The following is a 15,493-nucleotide window of genomic DNA, read 5'->3' as shown; positions in this document are numbered from 1 at the left end:
TCTCTCCGTCATACTCCGCTGATGCAGTGCTTGCGACGCCTGTTCCTGATGGCAACGATACAGGTAAGAAGTTATGATGACACCACATCAAGATTTAGGGTCATAAGAATTGACATCTATGGAGATTACTCGCGCCCCCTCTGCGTTGGTTTCCTAGTGAAAATACGGAAATATGAGTACACTCCTCTCACTCGTAGCCGCTAGTAGCAGACGAAGCGCGGATTTCGAAGAGCGTTCAGATAACTAATTGAAGCAGCTGTGAGCACGGTAGTTGAGTGAAAACACTTCGCTTTGAATATCTGCGACTTTCTTATACGATGTGTTTCATTGATAACAAAAAAAGCCCAACTCACAATCATGCTCAACACACATTTGTACAACTTGCGTTATCGAGAAGAACTTCTTGCTGGGGTAGTTGGAGAGTAGTGGCCATGACTTGCTCCGCAACAGAAAACACGGACGAAGAAACAGAGTGGACGAGACAGGCGCGAACTTCCAAATACTTTATTCGGCTACGCATGCGCTTATATTCCCTAGGAAAAGAGAGGGCGAGAAAGAAGGATCGTACACATACACAGATGATAACAAAAATAGATATGTTTAGAGCACGTTTTTCAGAAAGCCCGTTTCTCTATTGTACAGAGCAATCGAGGTATCATTTACACAGTCACTCTCTCTCTCTCCCTGATATAGGACGCTTCGGCTAATTCCCTTGTCTCTCTATTCTTGCTTTTGTATATTATTTTTATCTCATTTAACCGTGGCTTACAACGGCAGCCATGAGAGCGTGGGGGGGGGGGGGGGGAGTGCTCGGTTATCTTTTCCAAGCGACAACTCACGTATCCTGGCTCTCTCGTCAACGCAACGGCCCGTTTGGCCAACGTAAGACCTTCCACAAGATAGCAAGGTTTTGTACACAACACCGACAGCACAATCAACGTAGCGATTTGAGCGTTTCTTTACTCATGCTTCCTTCCTGCGTTCATCCGGTGTGTGCGAGAACAGGCGCGCATGTTGACACGGGGCAGAGAATGCAAGGGTGATCCCGTATCTTTTGGTGACTTTTTTTATGTTGTGGGACACAATGTGCATGTACGGCATGACATCCGTTTTTTGCCGACGGGAGAGTCCTTTGGGCTTCTTCTCTCCTTTCACTTTTTTGAGCGACGCCTTTGCCACAGCGACGACGGCAGTGCCAGGGAAACCGGCCGAGTGAAGCCTGCCAATTAGATTGTTAAAACTGTCCGAAGCTAAAATATTTGTTTGGAACGACGGGTGATATTCTCTTGCGTGCAGCACAGCACACGCACTCCTCTGAACTAAGAAAGAGCACAGATGTGTCCGTTCCAAGATTCGTAAACGCAGAACGGGGTGGTATCCTATGTTACGCAACGTTATGCGTGAAGCGAATGTGGAGGTCCCGTTCAGTCGATCTGCGTTTATTACGCTTCATGCTATAAATGTCATCTACGCTCCCGACTTAGTTACTAAGTAGGGCAACCATCTATTTGATGTGGCTGGTTTCCGTTATTATGCCTCTGGTCCACAGCGCATGATCTGTGCAATAAGGTGAGTGGTAATGGATTGCTACTGATTCGCTTAACGTGCAATGGGGTGCAACAAAGGAAAATTTGTGTGCTTTATCCGTGCAAAAAAGCACCGCCAATCGGACAAGCGAGCACTTTCACCGCGGCGGCCCAGTCACCAAGCAACAGCTGAAAGAACAACTCCATCCGCATGACGATCTTGATAACAAAAAGTACGCCGTCAGATGGTGAATGCTAGTCGATAGGGCTCGAGTGGTGTGAGCCCCGCCTTATTTTTCTAGGTCATTATCGATGAAGGCTTATGTGCCCCATGAGACGAAAAACCTGGCGTTGCGAGCAGCGGATGGCACTGAAATTACACGTGCCTTCAATTTAAAATAATTAATGTCCTTTCATTCTGTGAAGAAGAAAGACTTGTGAAGCTGGACGCAGTTAAAAGTGCGCGAAACAAAACACATTTGCTTGTTATTTGCTATTGAGCATACTTCCTGACCAATTATCTGAATGAAACTTGGAAGGCCTCGAGCTTCATTATTGCGGACAAACATGGAGCTGTCTGTTTCCTTCCCTCGTCGTAGGCATCTCACTCTGTGTATCACGCCAACCCAATCCGCTCGACCGCGGAGGACGCCCGACAGATCGCATTGGGCTGTTTGATGCCCACGTTTAAATCTCCGGCCAGCACAGCGGTCATGTCATCAGTGATGATATGAAGCCTATAGCTGCGTGTTCTCGCCCTCCTCTCCCTCCGTTCGGCCATAACACCGAATCCGTTCAACGCAACCGGGCAAAGGTGTGTGGGCGGGACCGGCAACTTCCAGCCGATACAACCCGCCGCGGTGGCTCAGTGGCTAAGGCGTTGCGCTGCTGAGCACGAGGTCGCGGGTTCGATTCCCGGCCGCGGCAGCCGCTTTTCTGATGGAGGCGAAAAGCAAAAACGCCCGTGTGTACGAGATTTCGGCGCACGATAAAGATCCCCAGGTGGTCAAAATTAATCCGGAGCCCTCCACTACGGCGCGCCTCATCGCCTGCGTTGCGTCGGCGCGTTAAACCCTACAATCAATCAATTCCAGCCGATACCGATACCGCTCGTCAGCACCGGGAATGTCCGTCGCTAACTGGAGCCGACGCTCGGTTCAACCGTGAGTGGTGACACGTGCTAATGCTCACACCACGTTTATTGACCAATGATTATAACTTACAGAAATGAAGGAAGCTGGCACTTATACCAATAATGATGAAGAAAAGGTCGTCGCAGCGACGAACAAGCAAATCGGCTGCAATCGTGTACTTTAACCGTCGTGATGGTCATACAGGGTGCCTACAGCTTCACTACCTTCAAGTCTTACGCATTAGTGTGAGCCTCATTAACGTTTTTTTGCTTTCCCGCACAGCTATAGACCGACTGTGCGGTATTTAACATTGAAGAGATTACAGAGGAACATTTATAAAAAGTAATCTTATTGTCCAGCATGGCGTCAGAAGTGACAGCTGCAGGTATCGACGTAGCAACCGAGGATAGAGAGTCGTGATATGCACGTCCGGTAGACATTGTCACGGGATGGGCTCGCCACTGTCAGCAGCGTTGGTTCCAGTTTCTCCGAGACACCATTCTCTTTGAGCGCTTCGACAATATGAACGGCCGCCTTACACCTCGAAACCAGCAGCAGCCAGCTGAACCCATTCCCCCACTTCGCCATCCCTATTCGAACACTCCAGTCACAACACTGACGTCAGTATCGTTCGCCTCAGCCTCGGAGAACGTCATCTCCGACGACCTCCGAGTGCTTCTTTCTGCGGAAAATTAATGCATGCAGTTCCCAGAGGTAAAGCTGCATTCTCGACTTGTCCCGCAAATATCCTTTTCACCCTTCCTATCAGAGAGAATTTCCTAGAGATTGAAGATGACGGCATGCCTGTTCATGCACTCATTGACACTGGGGCGACAATATCGGTCAGCAGCACAAATCTTCGTTCTCTTATCAGTAAGGTATTTACACCCGCCCTGCCTCATATCCGAGTAGCTAACGGTGGAGCGCTCACCACAGCTGGAATATGCACTACTCGTGTCAGAACTGCTGGCTGTACAGTACCCGTTTTTTTTTTCACCGTATTAGAAAACCGCACGCATGATGTGATCTTAGGCCTTGACTTCTTAGCGGGCCAGTCAGCGCTCATAGACTGTTCGAAAGATTTCCCGAGTCTGGAGCTACCGAGTACGCCGGGGGCAGATGAGACCCATCCGACCTGCCTATGTTCCACAACACACATTCATCTCCTGCCTCAGGTATTCACGTATGTTTTATTGGCTGCCCCTTGCCCTCTATCTGACGGCGAGTACGTTATTTCTGCCAAGACTGATGTCCTACTGACCCCAAATGTGACGCTGCCGCACACAGTTGCTACCACCATCGACAGCTCACTGTCTCTGCCTGTCCTATTTTTATCTTGCATGCAAAAGTATTACCTTGAGGAACAGGCAAATACACCAACCAAAGGAGTTTACTGAAAGCGGTCCCAACGTTTCGGAGCCTACTCGGGTCCTTCATCTGTGGTGACTTGGTATAAAAAAAGCCAAAACAAATTCAAAGGACGAGTTAAAGGAACGAGAGAAAGTAACGAGTGAAACATCATCCCGCATTCTTCGGAAGAAACACAGTGTCGCCCCCCACAAGCCAGTGTAAACTCTTGGATGGCTGATACCCCGATCTAAATAGCGTCCGCCAATAGAAAAGCCCAAAAGGTCACCTACAAAATCGCTTGTACACAATGCCCCGGTAGTTACGTTAGCAAGACCAGGAACTTCTCGGAACGCCCCCGACAACACAAAAACGACGTTCGCAAGTCGGACATTCAGCGCAGTGCATTGGCCGAACACTACAAAAAAGCTGACCACAGGATTAACTTGGACGGCGCTGAAGTGATTGGCGCCGAAGCCAGTTACTCACAAAGAATACTCTTTAACTTCTTGGCACATACAAGAGAACCGGGAAGCCTAAACAGACCCCTCGGAGCCCTCCCCACCATGTACGCCCATGGCCTCCGACGCGCAAGGGCAAGATGCGAGTAAAAAGAAAAAGGAAAAGAAGACAACTAATATAACTTCTGCTTCTTGTCATACACAGTCACCCCTGATGAAAGAGCCGAACAGGCTCCGAAACGTTGGGACCGCTTTCACTAAACGCCCTTGGTTGGTGTATTTGCCTCTTCCTCAAGTTTAACCCAACCACACAGAGCTCTGTTGAAGATGTTCACATAAGTATTACAGAAAGCAATCTTGGGTCCGTGTTGTCCATACAAGGCTGCAAAATCTCAACTTTTGCTGTAACCACTCCCCTGACTGATTATATTCATGCAGCTGCACCTGCTTCCCCTGATAAGTAATGGCCACTCTGAGCCAGGACCTTGCTCAAGAGCGAGCCCGTGATCCTCGACGCCTACTGCTATCTTATTCCGCTATATTTGACTTCCCCGGTTGTCTCAATTGGGACGAACAGAAGCTGTAATACACCGTTTCAACGCTGGTGATTCTAGCTTCATTTACCGAAGATTTTACTGCGTATACCATGCCGAACGCGCCGTAATCCAAAGTGAGGTGGATAAAATGTTGAAAGAAGGTGTCATTAAACCATCCTGCAGTCCATGGACCTCACCGGCCGTGTTATTGAAGAACAAAGACGGAACGTGGCCATTCTGCGTCGACTACCACCACCTGAACAAAATCACCAAGAAGGACGTATTACACTCCTGCCCTCCGTCGATCAAACCCTTGACTGCCTGTATGGTACCCAATATTTTCTTCCATTGACCTCCGTTCGGGTTGTTGCCAGATTTCTGACGACGACTTGTACAAAGAAAAAAGCCGTTTTTGTCCCCCGAATGACCTGTACCAATTCAAGGCAATGCCTTTCGGTATATGCAATGCGCCTGCCACATGCGAGCGCATGATGGACTCTCTTTTAGGGGATTCGAGTGGTCCACCTGTTTGTGCTACCATGACGGCTTCTAGTGTTTCACCCGTATTTGTTTCCCATCTTATCCACCTGTCTGATATCCTCCCGCTTTTTCTCTAAACACGCCTTCAGATCAACTCTGCCAGATGTCACTTCGGGCACCACCGCATAAACATTCTCGGGCATCATGTTGACGAGAGGTGTTCAGCCTGACCATAATAAAATAAAAGCCGTGAATCAGTTTGGTGTCCCACGCTCTACCGCGGACGTCCGTAGCTTTAGTGGCCGCTTTTTCCTATTTCTGTAGGTTTATAAAAGGATTCACCAACATCCCCCGTCATCTCACCTATCTATGAAAAAATACGCCATTTTTTCATAGGGCCCTAAACAAGCTGAAGAATTTGCTACGTTACTTTCACGGCTGACATCTACCATTTTGTTAGCCAACTTCGTAGTGTCCGGCCACACCGACGTTCGCACTGACTCCAGTGGGCATAGGACTGGAACCATTCGCAGCCAGACAGAATGCCGTGCTCTAGTTTGGGTTGTGGCTAAGTTTTGTACATGCCTGTGCGGCTGCTCCTTCTCGGTCATTACTGACCACCATGCCGTGTGTTGGGTGTCTTCTCTGAAGAACCACACGGTGTGGCTGGGCGCTGGGCTTTGCCCCCTCAGGACTACTCATATTCTGGCATCTCCAAGTCTGACCGCCTGCATCAGGATGCTGACTGTTGCGGATTTCTGTTGCGGATTTCTAACATGGACAATGATGATGATTAAGAAACGCTGAGAATGAAGTGGCACGTTTGCACGCACGAGGAATGCAGCAGGAACTCGCATGAGTTCGGAACGCTGCGCTTGGACTACCGTGCACGGCTTTGCATCTCTCTCTTCACGGCTCCAATAAACGCTGAAGATCGGCTTTCCCTTTTCGTAACATTGGTGACGAAACACGGGAAGCAAGCCAGCGTTGCGGCGAGCCTTCTCCTGATGAGCTGGGTACACCTTTCTTCAGCCAGGAGCGGCATGTAACGGATCAAGAACAAGCGCGCGTCACGGCGGGCTATGAACACGAAGATCATCAGCGAGGTGGACCAGTTCCTACAGTCCCAGCAGTTGGACCTTTCCGCCCTTCGTGTCTTCCACGGGCGTCTTCGAGCGAACAATGCAGCATTGTCCGCACTTAACGCCGAGCTTGAAGCCCTCCTGACCGACGAACAAGCAGCGGAAGACTACGCTTCTGTCATGGTGTATGACTACGCAGCGACCAGCACACTGGCTTTACTCGAGCATCACATGGAGGTGTTCAGGTCCTCTTCGACGCTCCAGACTGCTCCTCCATTGGAAGACGCCAGCGGAGACCGCCGGGTTGCGACGTCTACCGGACAGCTTGGATTGGCTTCATATTTAAATTCCATATTTGGTCCTGATGCCGCTTTCCATGCCGGAGCTCCTTGACTGGACCATGTTTGGAGTTAAATTCAAATTTCTGGTCTTCGTCTTGTTGTTGGAACAACCCCTCTCAGGTGATTGCCCTTGATACGTATTATTCTGGTCGGTATATAGCTACAAATCAAGCACATGCGTACGCGGAAGATTGGACGCTAAGTTTCCTACCAAAATTGTCTGACCGCACGCACAACTGTCTTCTTTACTTCTGGCTATGTATCAAATAAAACACGATGTTCGATGGTGCTATTCGACGGGTCTGTCTCTCTCTCACTCTCTGGACTCTGGTCTTTTCGTAAAACCTCCGATCTCTGCCAACGTGGGAAATCACCAAATACTCCTCCAGCAGGTCACCTTTAACCACTGGTCATACATACTGACCAACCCATTCTTTAGCTTTGGATTAGACTTGCTAGGTCCGTTTCCACAGTCCACATGTGGCAATAAATGGGTATCCCTCGCAACTATCCCACGCGTTATGCAATCACGCAGGCACTACGCGCTACGCTCCTGACGCTGCCCATTTTCTGCTTCGTTACATTATCGTTCTTGACGAGGCCCCTCGACGGCTCTTGACAGAGGGTTGCCTTTCATTTATATCGCAAGTTGTTGCCGACATCCTTCGCTTGTGCTCCACCCAACACAATATCACCTCCGCCTACCATTCTCAAATTAATGGCCTGACGGAACGCCTTAATCAAACAACCACAGACCAGCTGTCTTTACAAGTCCGTCAACCACCGCGACAGGGATATGAATCTACCTTACGTGCCTTTTGCTTACAATTCACCTGGTCACAATACTGCTGGCTACTTTCCCTTCTATCTCCCCTTCGGTCGTGGACCAGCATTGCCGCTGGGCACAGCCTTCCTGCCTCCTGTTATTACCTCCGACTATGCCCGCACCGTCATATCTCGTGCAGGCCACGCCCGTAAAGTTGCCGGGGTGCGCCTCTACTCGTCGCAACACTCCAAGAAGTCACTTTATGACAGCCGGCATCAAGCTCGCCACTTTACGCAGGGGTCACTCGTACTCCTTCTTCTTATGGTCCCCCTCGCGACGTGCTGGAATTTGTCAAAAACTAATGTCCTGGTATTCTGGACCTTATCGCATACCACGCGAAGTTAGCCTGCGACATATGCGATAGCCTCTTCAGCATCACACGTCCAGCTACACTCTCACAGACGTGGTGCACGTCTCGCGTCTTAAGCCCTACCACCGAACAACTTCCGCGCCAGGCTCATGAGCGCCGAGATGGCGCTTCCAAAGGCGGGGTTTACGTCACGGGATACCTATCGATCTCAATGACGAGAACGCAGCGAGAGGTTAGCCCTACATCGGAGCGGCAAGGAAGAGATAGAGACTGGTTGTGCGGCAGGTCGAGTGACGAAAAGAAAGAGGAGGAACTGGCACTGTGTTCCCCGCCGTTTTTCTCCGTAACAATATTAGTACATAGTCAGTGAGCTACTCTCATACGTCATGTGCATTGAAACCCCGTGGCTAGAGCGCGTGGAGGCTACAGGTTGAAGGGTGCTGTCGCACAAGTGAGGGAATGTGGTGCGCTTTCAGAAGACATAACCCAGCTTTCTAGTTGACGTCACGCACAGGTGGAGCCATCGTATGTCCTCAAGGTCAATTGGCTAAACCATGCAATTAATATACTGACTGTAGAGGAAGAAAATGGCAGCATATCCACTCCGTGGATGATGGCGAGGGTGCGAAGTACGGGGACTCGAAATGACATCCAATTTGCGCCTCGACCTTGATTATTCCCTAAATGAAACTGGAACTCCCGGCTCAAACCTAATTTAGCTTGATTTTCGCTTGATGGTGGTGTACGCACGGATGGACGTGGACGGACATTGGGAGGTCCTAGGATACTCCTCACCGTTACAGGCGAGGGAGTAAGCCGTCGGACTCTCGGGTACTAACTCACGGTCATAGCCCAATGGGTAATACGACTGACACTAACTCTGTCTGGTCAACCAGACACAGGCTCGAATCCTGCCGGTGCCTGTGTGATTTTTGCGATTGTAAATGCTATGCACACGGACGCGGACGGACATTGTGCGGTCCTAAGGTACTCCGCGCCTAAAAGCGTACCGCTGAACCACTGCCGCGGAACCATACGACACGTGATGTTTACCGTGATACCATGATTCGACGGTTGCCCGACCGCGGTTTTGCGTGCTAAAACGATGAAAATCGTCGACATTAACCATAAAACCTGCGGCGGTTGCATATCCGCGTCCTACTAGCAAAGCATTTCGGAATTAATTATAAAAGGGCCGCGCGCTGGGTAGGCGTATTTTGTGCCGGTGGAGTTGACAGCTTCACGTTGTAAGAAATTAACGTGTTTTCTGTTTTGCGTGCAAGGACACCAAGGAATCAGCTGACCCTACTGAGAAGCACAGAAAATTGATCTCTGTGAATTTTTGCGCCGGGTCACTTCATTGCATTCTGTGAAATTTTGTGTGGCAGTCAAGATCTGTTGCATGAAGTGAAGTGTTTCTTTAGGTGAATGTGTGCCTTGAAAGCAACAAATTATACATGTGCTGCAGTCACTTAACACAGCAGCGCCCAATTGAACGTATTTCACTTACAGGATATGTTAGCTCATTCCATTCAAAAAGGACCTGCTATTCGTAAAAGCGACTGCCGGGGTCTCCATATACACGAGCTCTCTGCAGAGGGATTTTTTTATTAAGCAGCGAAGTAAGAACTATCGCGAGCATGACCATGTACGTAGAGCCGAAATGGGACCTCTCAAGAAATACGAGTGGGATAAATGAGCAGTTTCACCATTTATTAGCTCTTTGTGTTTTAATTAAACTGCATGTATTTAATGTTACGTACTAACCACAGCCGTTGTAACAGAGTGGTTTTCATTCGATAGTGTAGTCCTGCTGAATAAATGTCACTGCCCCGTAAGCGTATAGAAACGCAATTTTAAGTCAGGTGAAGATAATTACGATTAATGATGAATGTCGGCACCCGTACCAAAGTGTGAGCGTGCCGTCGCGGTAGTAACTGGAGTTAGTTATCACTGTGATATGTCGCCAGAAGACGACAACGACGATGTGCGTGCGAGACAGGCACTGGGTTCTGTGGCACGAGCGCGCCTCACCCGTCGAACGCTGGCCACTGCTGTCGCCGACGGCCGAGCTACTGCCCATGTTCCTACCTCTTGAGTATTAATAAATCATCGGCAGCCATCCACGGCTGTGCAAACGCAACACACTGTCACCGTTGTTGAATTTACGTCTGCTGTAGCTCTTTATTGTATTTTTCTTTAACGGTACTGCGTTTTGATAACACTGCTGCAGTATAAATATTTCTTGATTATAATAATATTTGGTGCAATCCTTTACTTTTTTTACGACAGCTGAAAGCACGAAAGATAATTGTGAGTCCAAGCATGCCCGCAGAAATGCGCAGAGGCCTGCAACTCTCAGCACGTGCTCAAAAGAGTTTGCAGCGCGACACTTTAAAACAACGCAGCGTCCTCCAGAGAAATTCTCGATGGAAGATGGGAAATAATCAACTGTAGCTCCCATAGGTCAACGAAACTTTCGACAGAGTTGGCCACCCCGCAGACACTGCAATGGCAAGCGCAATTGTGCTCACTAAAGTATCGAGAAACTTTCAGTAGTCGACCTAGTGCGCCGCGACAGCTACTATCGTGGTTCAGTGGCCGCCGCGGTTTGCTGTAATGCTCTACTTGTGCACAATTTTGTTTTAGAGTGAAAGCCTTAAATCTCTACATTTCAAGCACGCACGTTGTGAGGTACGGAATATTGGGGGCGCAAAAAGAAGTCGAGGTTGCGATCCAAGCGAGCGTGGGCCAGAGATTGTGCATCGCGGGAAAGGGAAACAGCGGCGCCAAAGGAGGACAGGCGGCTGCCACAACGGGAATACGAGGTGCTTTGATAGGTGAATGTTAAGGACAGGGGAGAACAGGAGGCTCCTGGCGATGGCGAGCAAGTGGAACGAGCTTCCAACAAGGCTGTCCAAGGGGCCGATCAGGTTGTGAAGGGCGCGGCCGCACAGTTCAACAGCAGATCAATCAGAGGTCCAACTAGGCTCCCGCCTTCACATTCTTAGTAAGTTCTGAGCATCGTCCGTAATTTTGCTTACTGCTCCTACTTACTGAGGACAAAGTGTTGAGAAACAATTCTTGCTTTATGTAAGCTAATACTAAAGTATTTTGGGAAACGCGCATCACAATGTAGAGAAAAAAAACTTGGGTGGCAGACCTCATAGATGAAATCAACAGGAATAAGTGCACTTGGCTGGATATCTAAAACCGAGATATCTATATAATATCTCGGACCTACGCCGCGAAGAGCACACGGTGTCAGGTTGCGTCGATGCTAGGCCTCACAGTGCTATTAGGTTCCCTCCTTTTCTCGGTTCTACACCTCCAAGAATTCGGGCACCAGGGCTGTAGGAGCGCTCCTCAGGAACATGACGAGAGGCACTCCAGGAATGCTCACCGGCTCGGAGTCCAAGAACACACCGCGAACCACCGCAACGATCGAGCAGCTTCGTTCGGCCTTCGCGCCTCCGTGTACTGTTGTTGTTTTTGTTCCTTGATAATATTGGCGCATACCCAATCAGGGGATCGGCCAAACATCAGTCGTTAATTCGAATGAGATTACTGCCTAGGTGGATGATTCAAAGAAAATTAGAAAAATGTGGAAGCTTTTTTTTTTCTTGTGTTGGGGGAATTGAGTTTGGAATTTGGTCAATATTGAAACAAAAACAAGAGGAAATAAATAGATAAATAACTAAAGAAAGAAAAATAAGAAGAACAAGGAGAAGAAGAAGAAGAAGAAAGGGAGAGGAGGAGAATAATAATAAAAAGAAATTCAGAAATGGATGCTTTTGGAGGGCTCAGGTGAGGTTCCTCCGCCGCTTCCTCGTCTTCGGCCAGCCTGATGCAGCCGTCTGACCAGATGAGGCGCTGACCATGCACACTTTCACTACACCTTACCACAATCACCGCACACACCTTCACTGCTACCTTACCACAACCGCCCCCTTTTAAGAAAGTTGTTAGCACAAATATTTTAAGTTGCGCAGAAAAATTGGTTAAAGGGTCCAGTGGTCCTGGGGAAGGCGAACACATCACGTGACTGGTGCATAGCTAGACAATTAAACCATTTGAAAAGTACGTAGGAAAGAAAACAAAAACAAAAAATTGCGCCCACCTCCCCGCGAGGGGAACCCTGTGTAGATGCGACGCATCGTGGGGTTCACTTGGTGTTTCCGCTGGATGGATTCTGAAATCGCGTGAAACGTGTCGGGAACGCGTATGATTATTATGTTTTATGATTATTATTATGTTTTATTGGCCAATCTTGGTCAATCTCTCTAAGTGGTATGCTTGGGGCTTCGCTGTCGCAACGACCTTTACTCCATCATTGTTGCTGTAAGTAGGAGCTTCTTTTCTTTTATTGCAAGTGTTAATCATTGCCCCATCATGCGTTGTATCAGTAGCATCTTGACGTAGTTTGAACGAGTCAAGGATATAAGGCGCGTTCGTAGCATTTGGTTCTGTCTCGGTTTTGTGGCGCAGTGGGAAGAGCACCATGTACCTCGCGTTCCGCCCACAGGGTCGTGGGATCAAAACCGGGCGCCGCTAACTTATTTTTTTTTTATAGTGTAGGGGGAGGGGTGTGGGCAACGCCGTATGGAGGGACAAGGCGAGTGAATGAGATGCAGTCGCATCTAAAATCACTCAATTCCGAGCATGGAAAAACCGTGGTCAAGTCCTCGGGTTAAGCGCGGTTCTTTGTCCTTCAGCGTCCTGGACTAGTACGCACCCGCGCTGTTTTCGCGCGGTTGCACTTGGTTTGAAGTTGTCATATGCGCGTCCACATCGCCGTTCAACATCCAATTTTTGAATGTCATGCGGGTCATTCGCGTTGACCTCTTGGGCCCGTTGGCTCTAGTTGGCTCGCGTTGGCTCGCGTTGACACCCACTACAGGGAGGAATGAAATCAGAAAGTTCGGATGCAAATAAGGAACTAGGGCACCTCAAGACAGGAACGTCACAGGAACAGAGGAGAGGTCTTTGTCCTCCAGTGAACAGAAATGGGCTGATACGATGAGGATGCATTTAGATATGTAAATTTTAAACAGAATGAAGTTGTGGCTGAGTGCACAGTTTCTTGAAATTTTCGTAGGCTCTTTTATTTGCACTTCTTTCTGAAATCGTAATCACGTAATGCTGCATTTGTTAACTTGTTTCCCATACTTTCATTTCCCAACAAAAAGAGAGAACGCACGCTTGCAAGCAGCATTTACTTCTAATTTGCTGCTTAACCGTAAATCAATGCATGTGTTGCTGTGCATTCGAAGAGACTGTGAAATTATTCAGTATGTTTGTTTCGGGAAGCAGTATTTCTAATAAAAATAAATTTAAAACCCTTGAACATAGCACCCGATGCCCTTGAGTTTAACAACCACATTTAAAGCCCATCAGTTTAAAGCCATAGCCTGGTCTTCTTTCGACAATCTAAGGTCGCACTATGACGGTTTTGCTGGTGTATTAATGACACCTTCGATGTCTTGTGTTTAACGTTACAGGTGGAATGGACCGTCAACAATAGCTACGGTGGCGTGATGACCTACGCACTCAATATGGACGACGTCAACAACACCTGTGGACACGGGCACTACCCCATTCATACATTAATTCGAAATTTGCTCGTGGGCAACTCGACGCCATCCCAGCAGCCAACAAGCAAGACCTAACTGACTTGCGACAAAACATGTGGATTGCAAGACAATCAGGAACAAATTTATGCGCGATAAAGATTGGGGTCACCAAAATAAAGTTTCGTTCTGTGCGTCTACCTTCATTGCATTCTAACTGGCAATTTCCCATCCACGTACACAAATTTTTTACATGCACGAGGCTTTTCAGCATCTGCAGTAATTGTGGTCTAGTCAATACTGAGCATGTATCGTGACGTTGAAGGCGATAATAAGTGCTAGTGCTGTCGCGGAAGAACAACAAGGGCTATCGATCGTTTAAATTTGCCTTGTTTTGTATAATAAGGAATGAGGACTCTGCTAAATTCTTTCGCGAGCTGAACTACTTTGGCTGCGTAGACTGAGAATTTTCGACACCAACGTGACCATGCCACGTACAATACACCAACAATGCATGACTAATACGTACAAAGCAAACTTCTAATGGTGTGTAAAATACACGGCAGGGTCCTAGGGCAACGAAAAAAAAATACCCCGTCGAGTAAGAAATACAATGATGGAAAGTAATGTCAACGAACAGGATATCAGTACTGGCGGCAAAAATGCGACACCTTGACACGTAAACACACATAAAAAGGCGGGAGTCCTGTTCGAGTCCGAATTGGGTCCTGCTTCACATGCCGCAACCGGCCGAAAATTAACATCAGTTTACATCTACCCAGTGGCAGTCTCAAGAGGGGTGAGGGGCGGTGCGGAGGGAGTGATTGAATCCTTCCCCGCCCCCCCCCCCCCCTTCCTAAAGAGGTCCTCGACTTTTTGTTTATTTTTCATAGCCTCCCATTTCGGCGAGATGGAGACTTGCGCCACTTCACTTTCGCCATTTTTGGTGTCAGCCAGAAATGCGTGTTAGACCTACCTGTCGCACCGCCTCGGTGGCGCCGAAAACCGCCGCGTCGCCAAGTGATTTGAGCGCGAGGCACATGCATTAGGGCGGCGTCCCATTCGATGCACGACTGGTCGGAAATATAGCTGATATGACTAGCCGCACACATGACTTTGAGACATGCTCCGATGCGCGTGTGCGTTGCGTCGTCGACGTCGCTACACCCAGTTTTCACTCCATGGTTGCCTCCCTGTTTAGGCCACCTCCGGTCAATTTAGATGTGTGCAAGCGAAATCCTAGCAGGAAATAATAATAAAATTACACCATCTTCACGTGGGGAACCCTGATGAGGATGCGAAGCATCATGGGGGTTCCATGTGGTTCTATTTTGGTGCCGTTATGTTGAGGGATCTGGTGTTTAGTAGCGCCAGAGGGAATTCCGCATCCGGGTCCACACTGGTGGCAAAGGCACGCAAGTACTGTTGTGTGACAGTGAGTAGGCGGTGGTTCTCGAGGCGCCGAAACTCGTCAATCATGTTCTTGTCGATGTTGTTGTCTCTGAGGTAGAATCGGTAGTCTCCGTCAGAGTTGGTGAGGTAAAGGTTGTTGATGTTGGTTCACCGGCCGAGAGCAACGTACATGCCCTCCTCTTCGCAGCTTTGTCTTCTTCTCCTTCTTCTTCTTCAGCGGTTCCCGTACGGGATGACGACGAGGGTGGTTGAACGCAAAGCTATCTCGTGATGGATTCTTTGTTTGGCCAATCCCTAGGGGAATCCTGCCACAGTCATCATCAGAGGCGCTGCGGACGGGGCACAGACGCGGGACATCCCCCCGAGAAAGAGATGCTTTGCATCTAATATATCCCAAGTCACTTCCCAAAAAATCATTTTGTGTCACAAGCAGTGATGGACCATGGAAGGCTCCCGCACTATTTGTAT

At 48.6% G+C, this 15,493-nt stretch overlaps 1 protein-coding gene across 1 annotated transcript in view; it reads left to right on the top strand.

The window, feature by feature from the left end:
* LOC144167750 (chitinase-3-like protein 1) overlaps positions 1-13,802 on the top strand; it is an 82,791-nt gene extending 68,989 nt beyond the window's left edge. Inside the window, exon 9 of the mRNA XM_077696934.1 lies at positions 13,544-13,802. Within this exon, the coding sequence (XP_077553060.1) occupies positions 13,544-13,711 (168 nt within the window). The 3' untranslated portion in view covers positions 13,712-13,802. The remainder of the gene's footprint in view (positions 1-13,543) is intronic.
* Positions 13,803-15,493: the final 1,691 nt, after the last annotated feature.

Source organism: Haemaphysalis longicornis, unplaced genomic scaffold (genome assembly GCF_048455015.1).
Source record: "Haemaphysalis longicornis isolate Haplotype H1 unplaced genomic scaffold, Haemaphysalis longicornis Haplotype H1 scaffold_2, whole genome shotgun sequence".
Taxonomy (NCBI): domain Eukaryota; kingdom Metazoa; phylum Arthropoda; class Arachnida; order Ixodida; family Ixodidae; genus Haemaphysalis; species Haemaphysalis longicornis.
The sequence above is the reverse complement of the archived record's forward strand: the minus strand, read 5'-3'. Positions and strand labels throughout refer to the sequence as shown.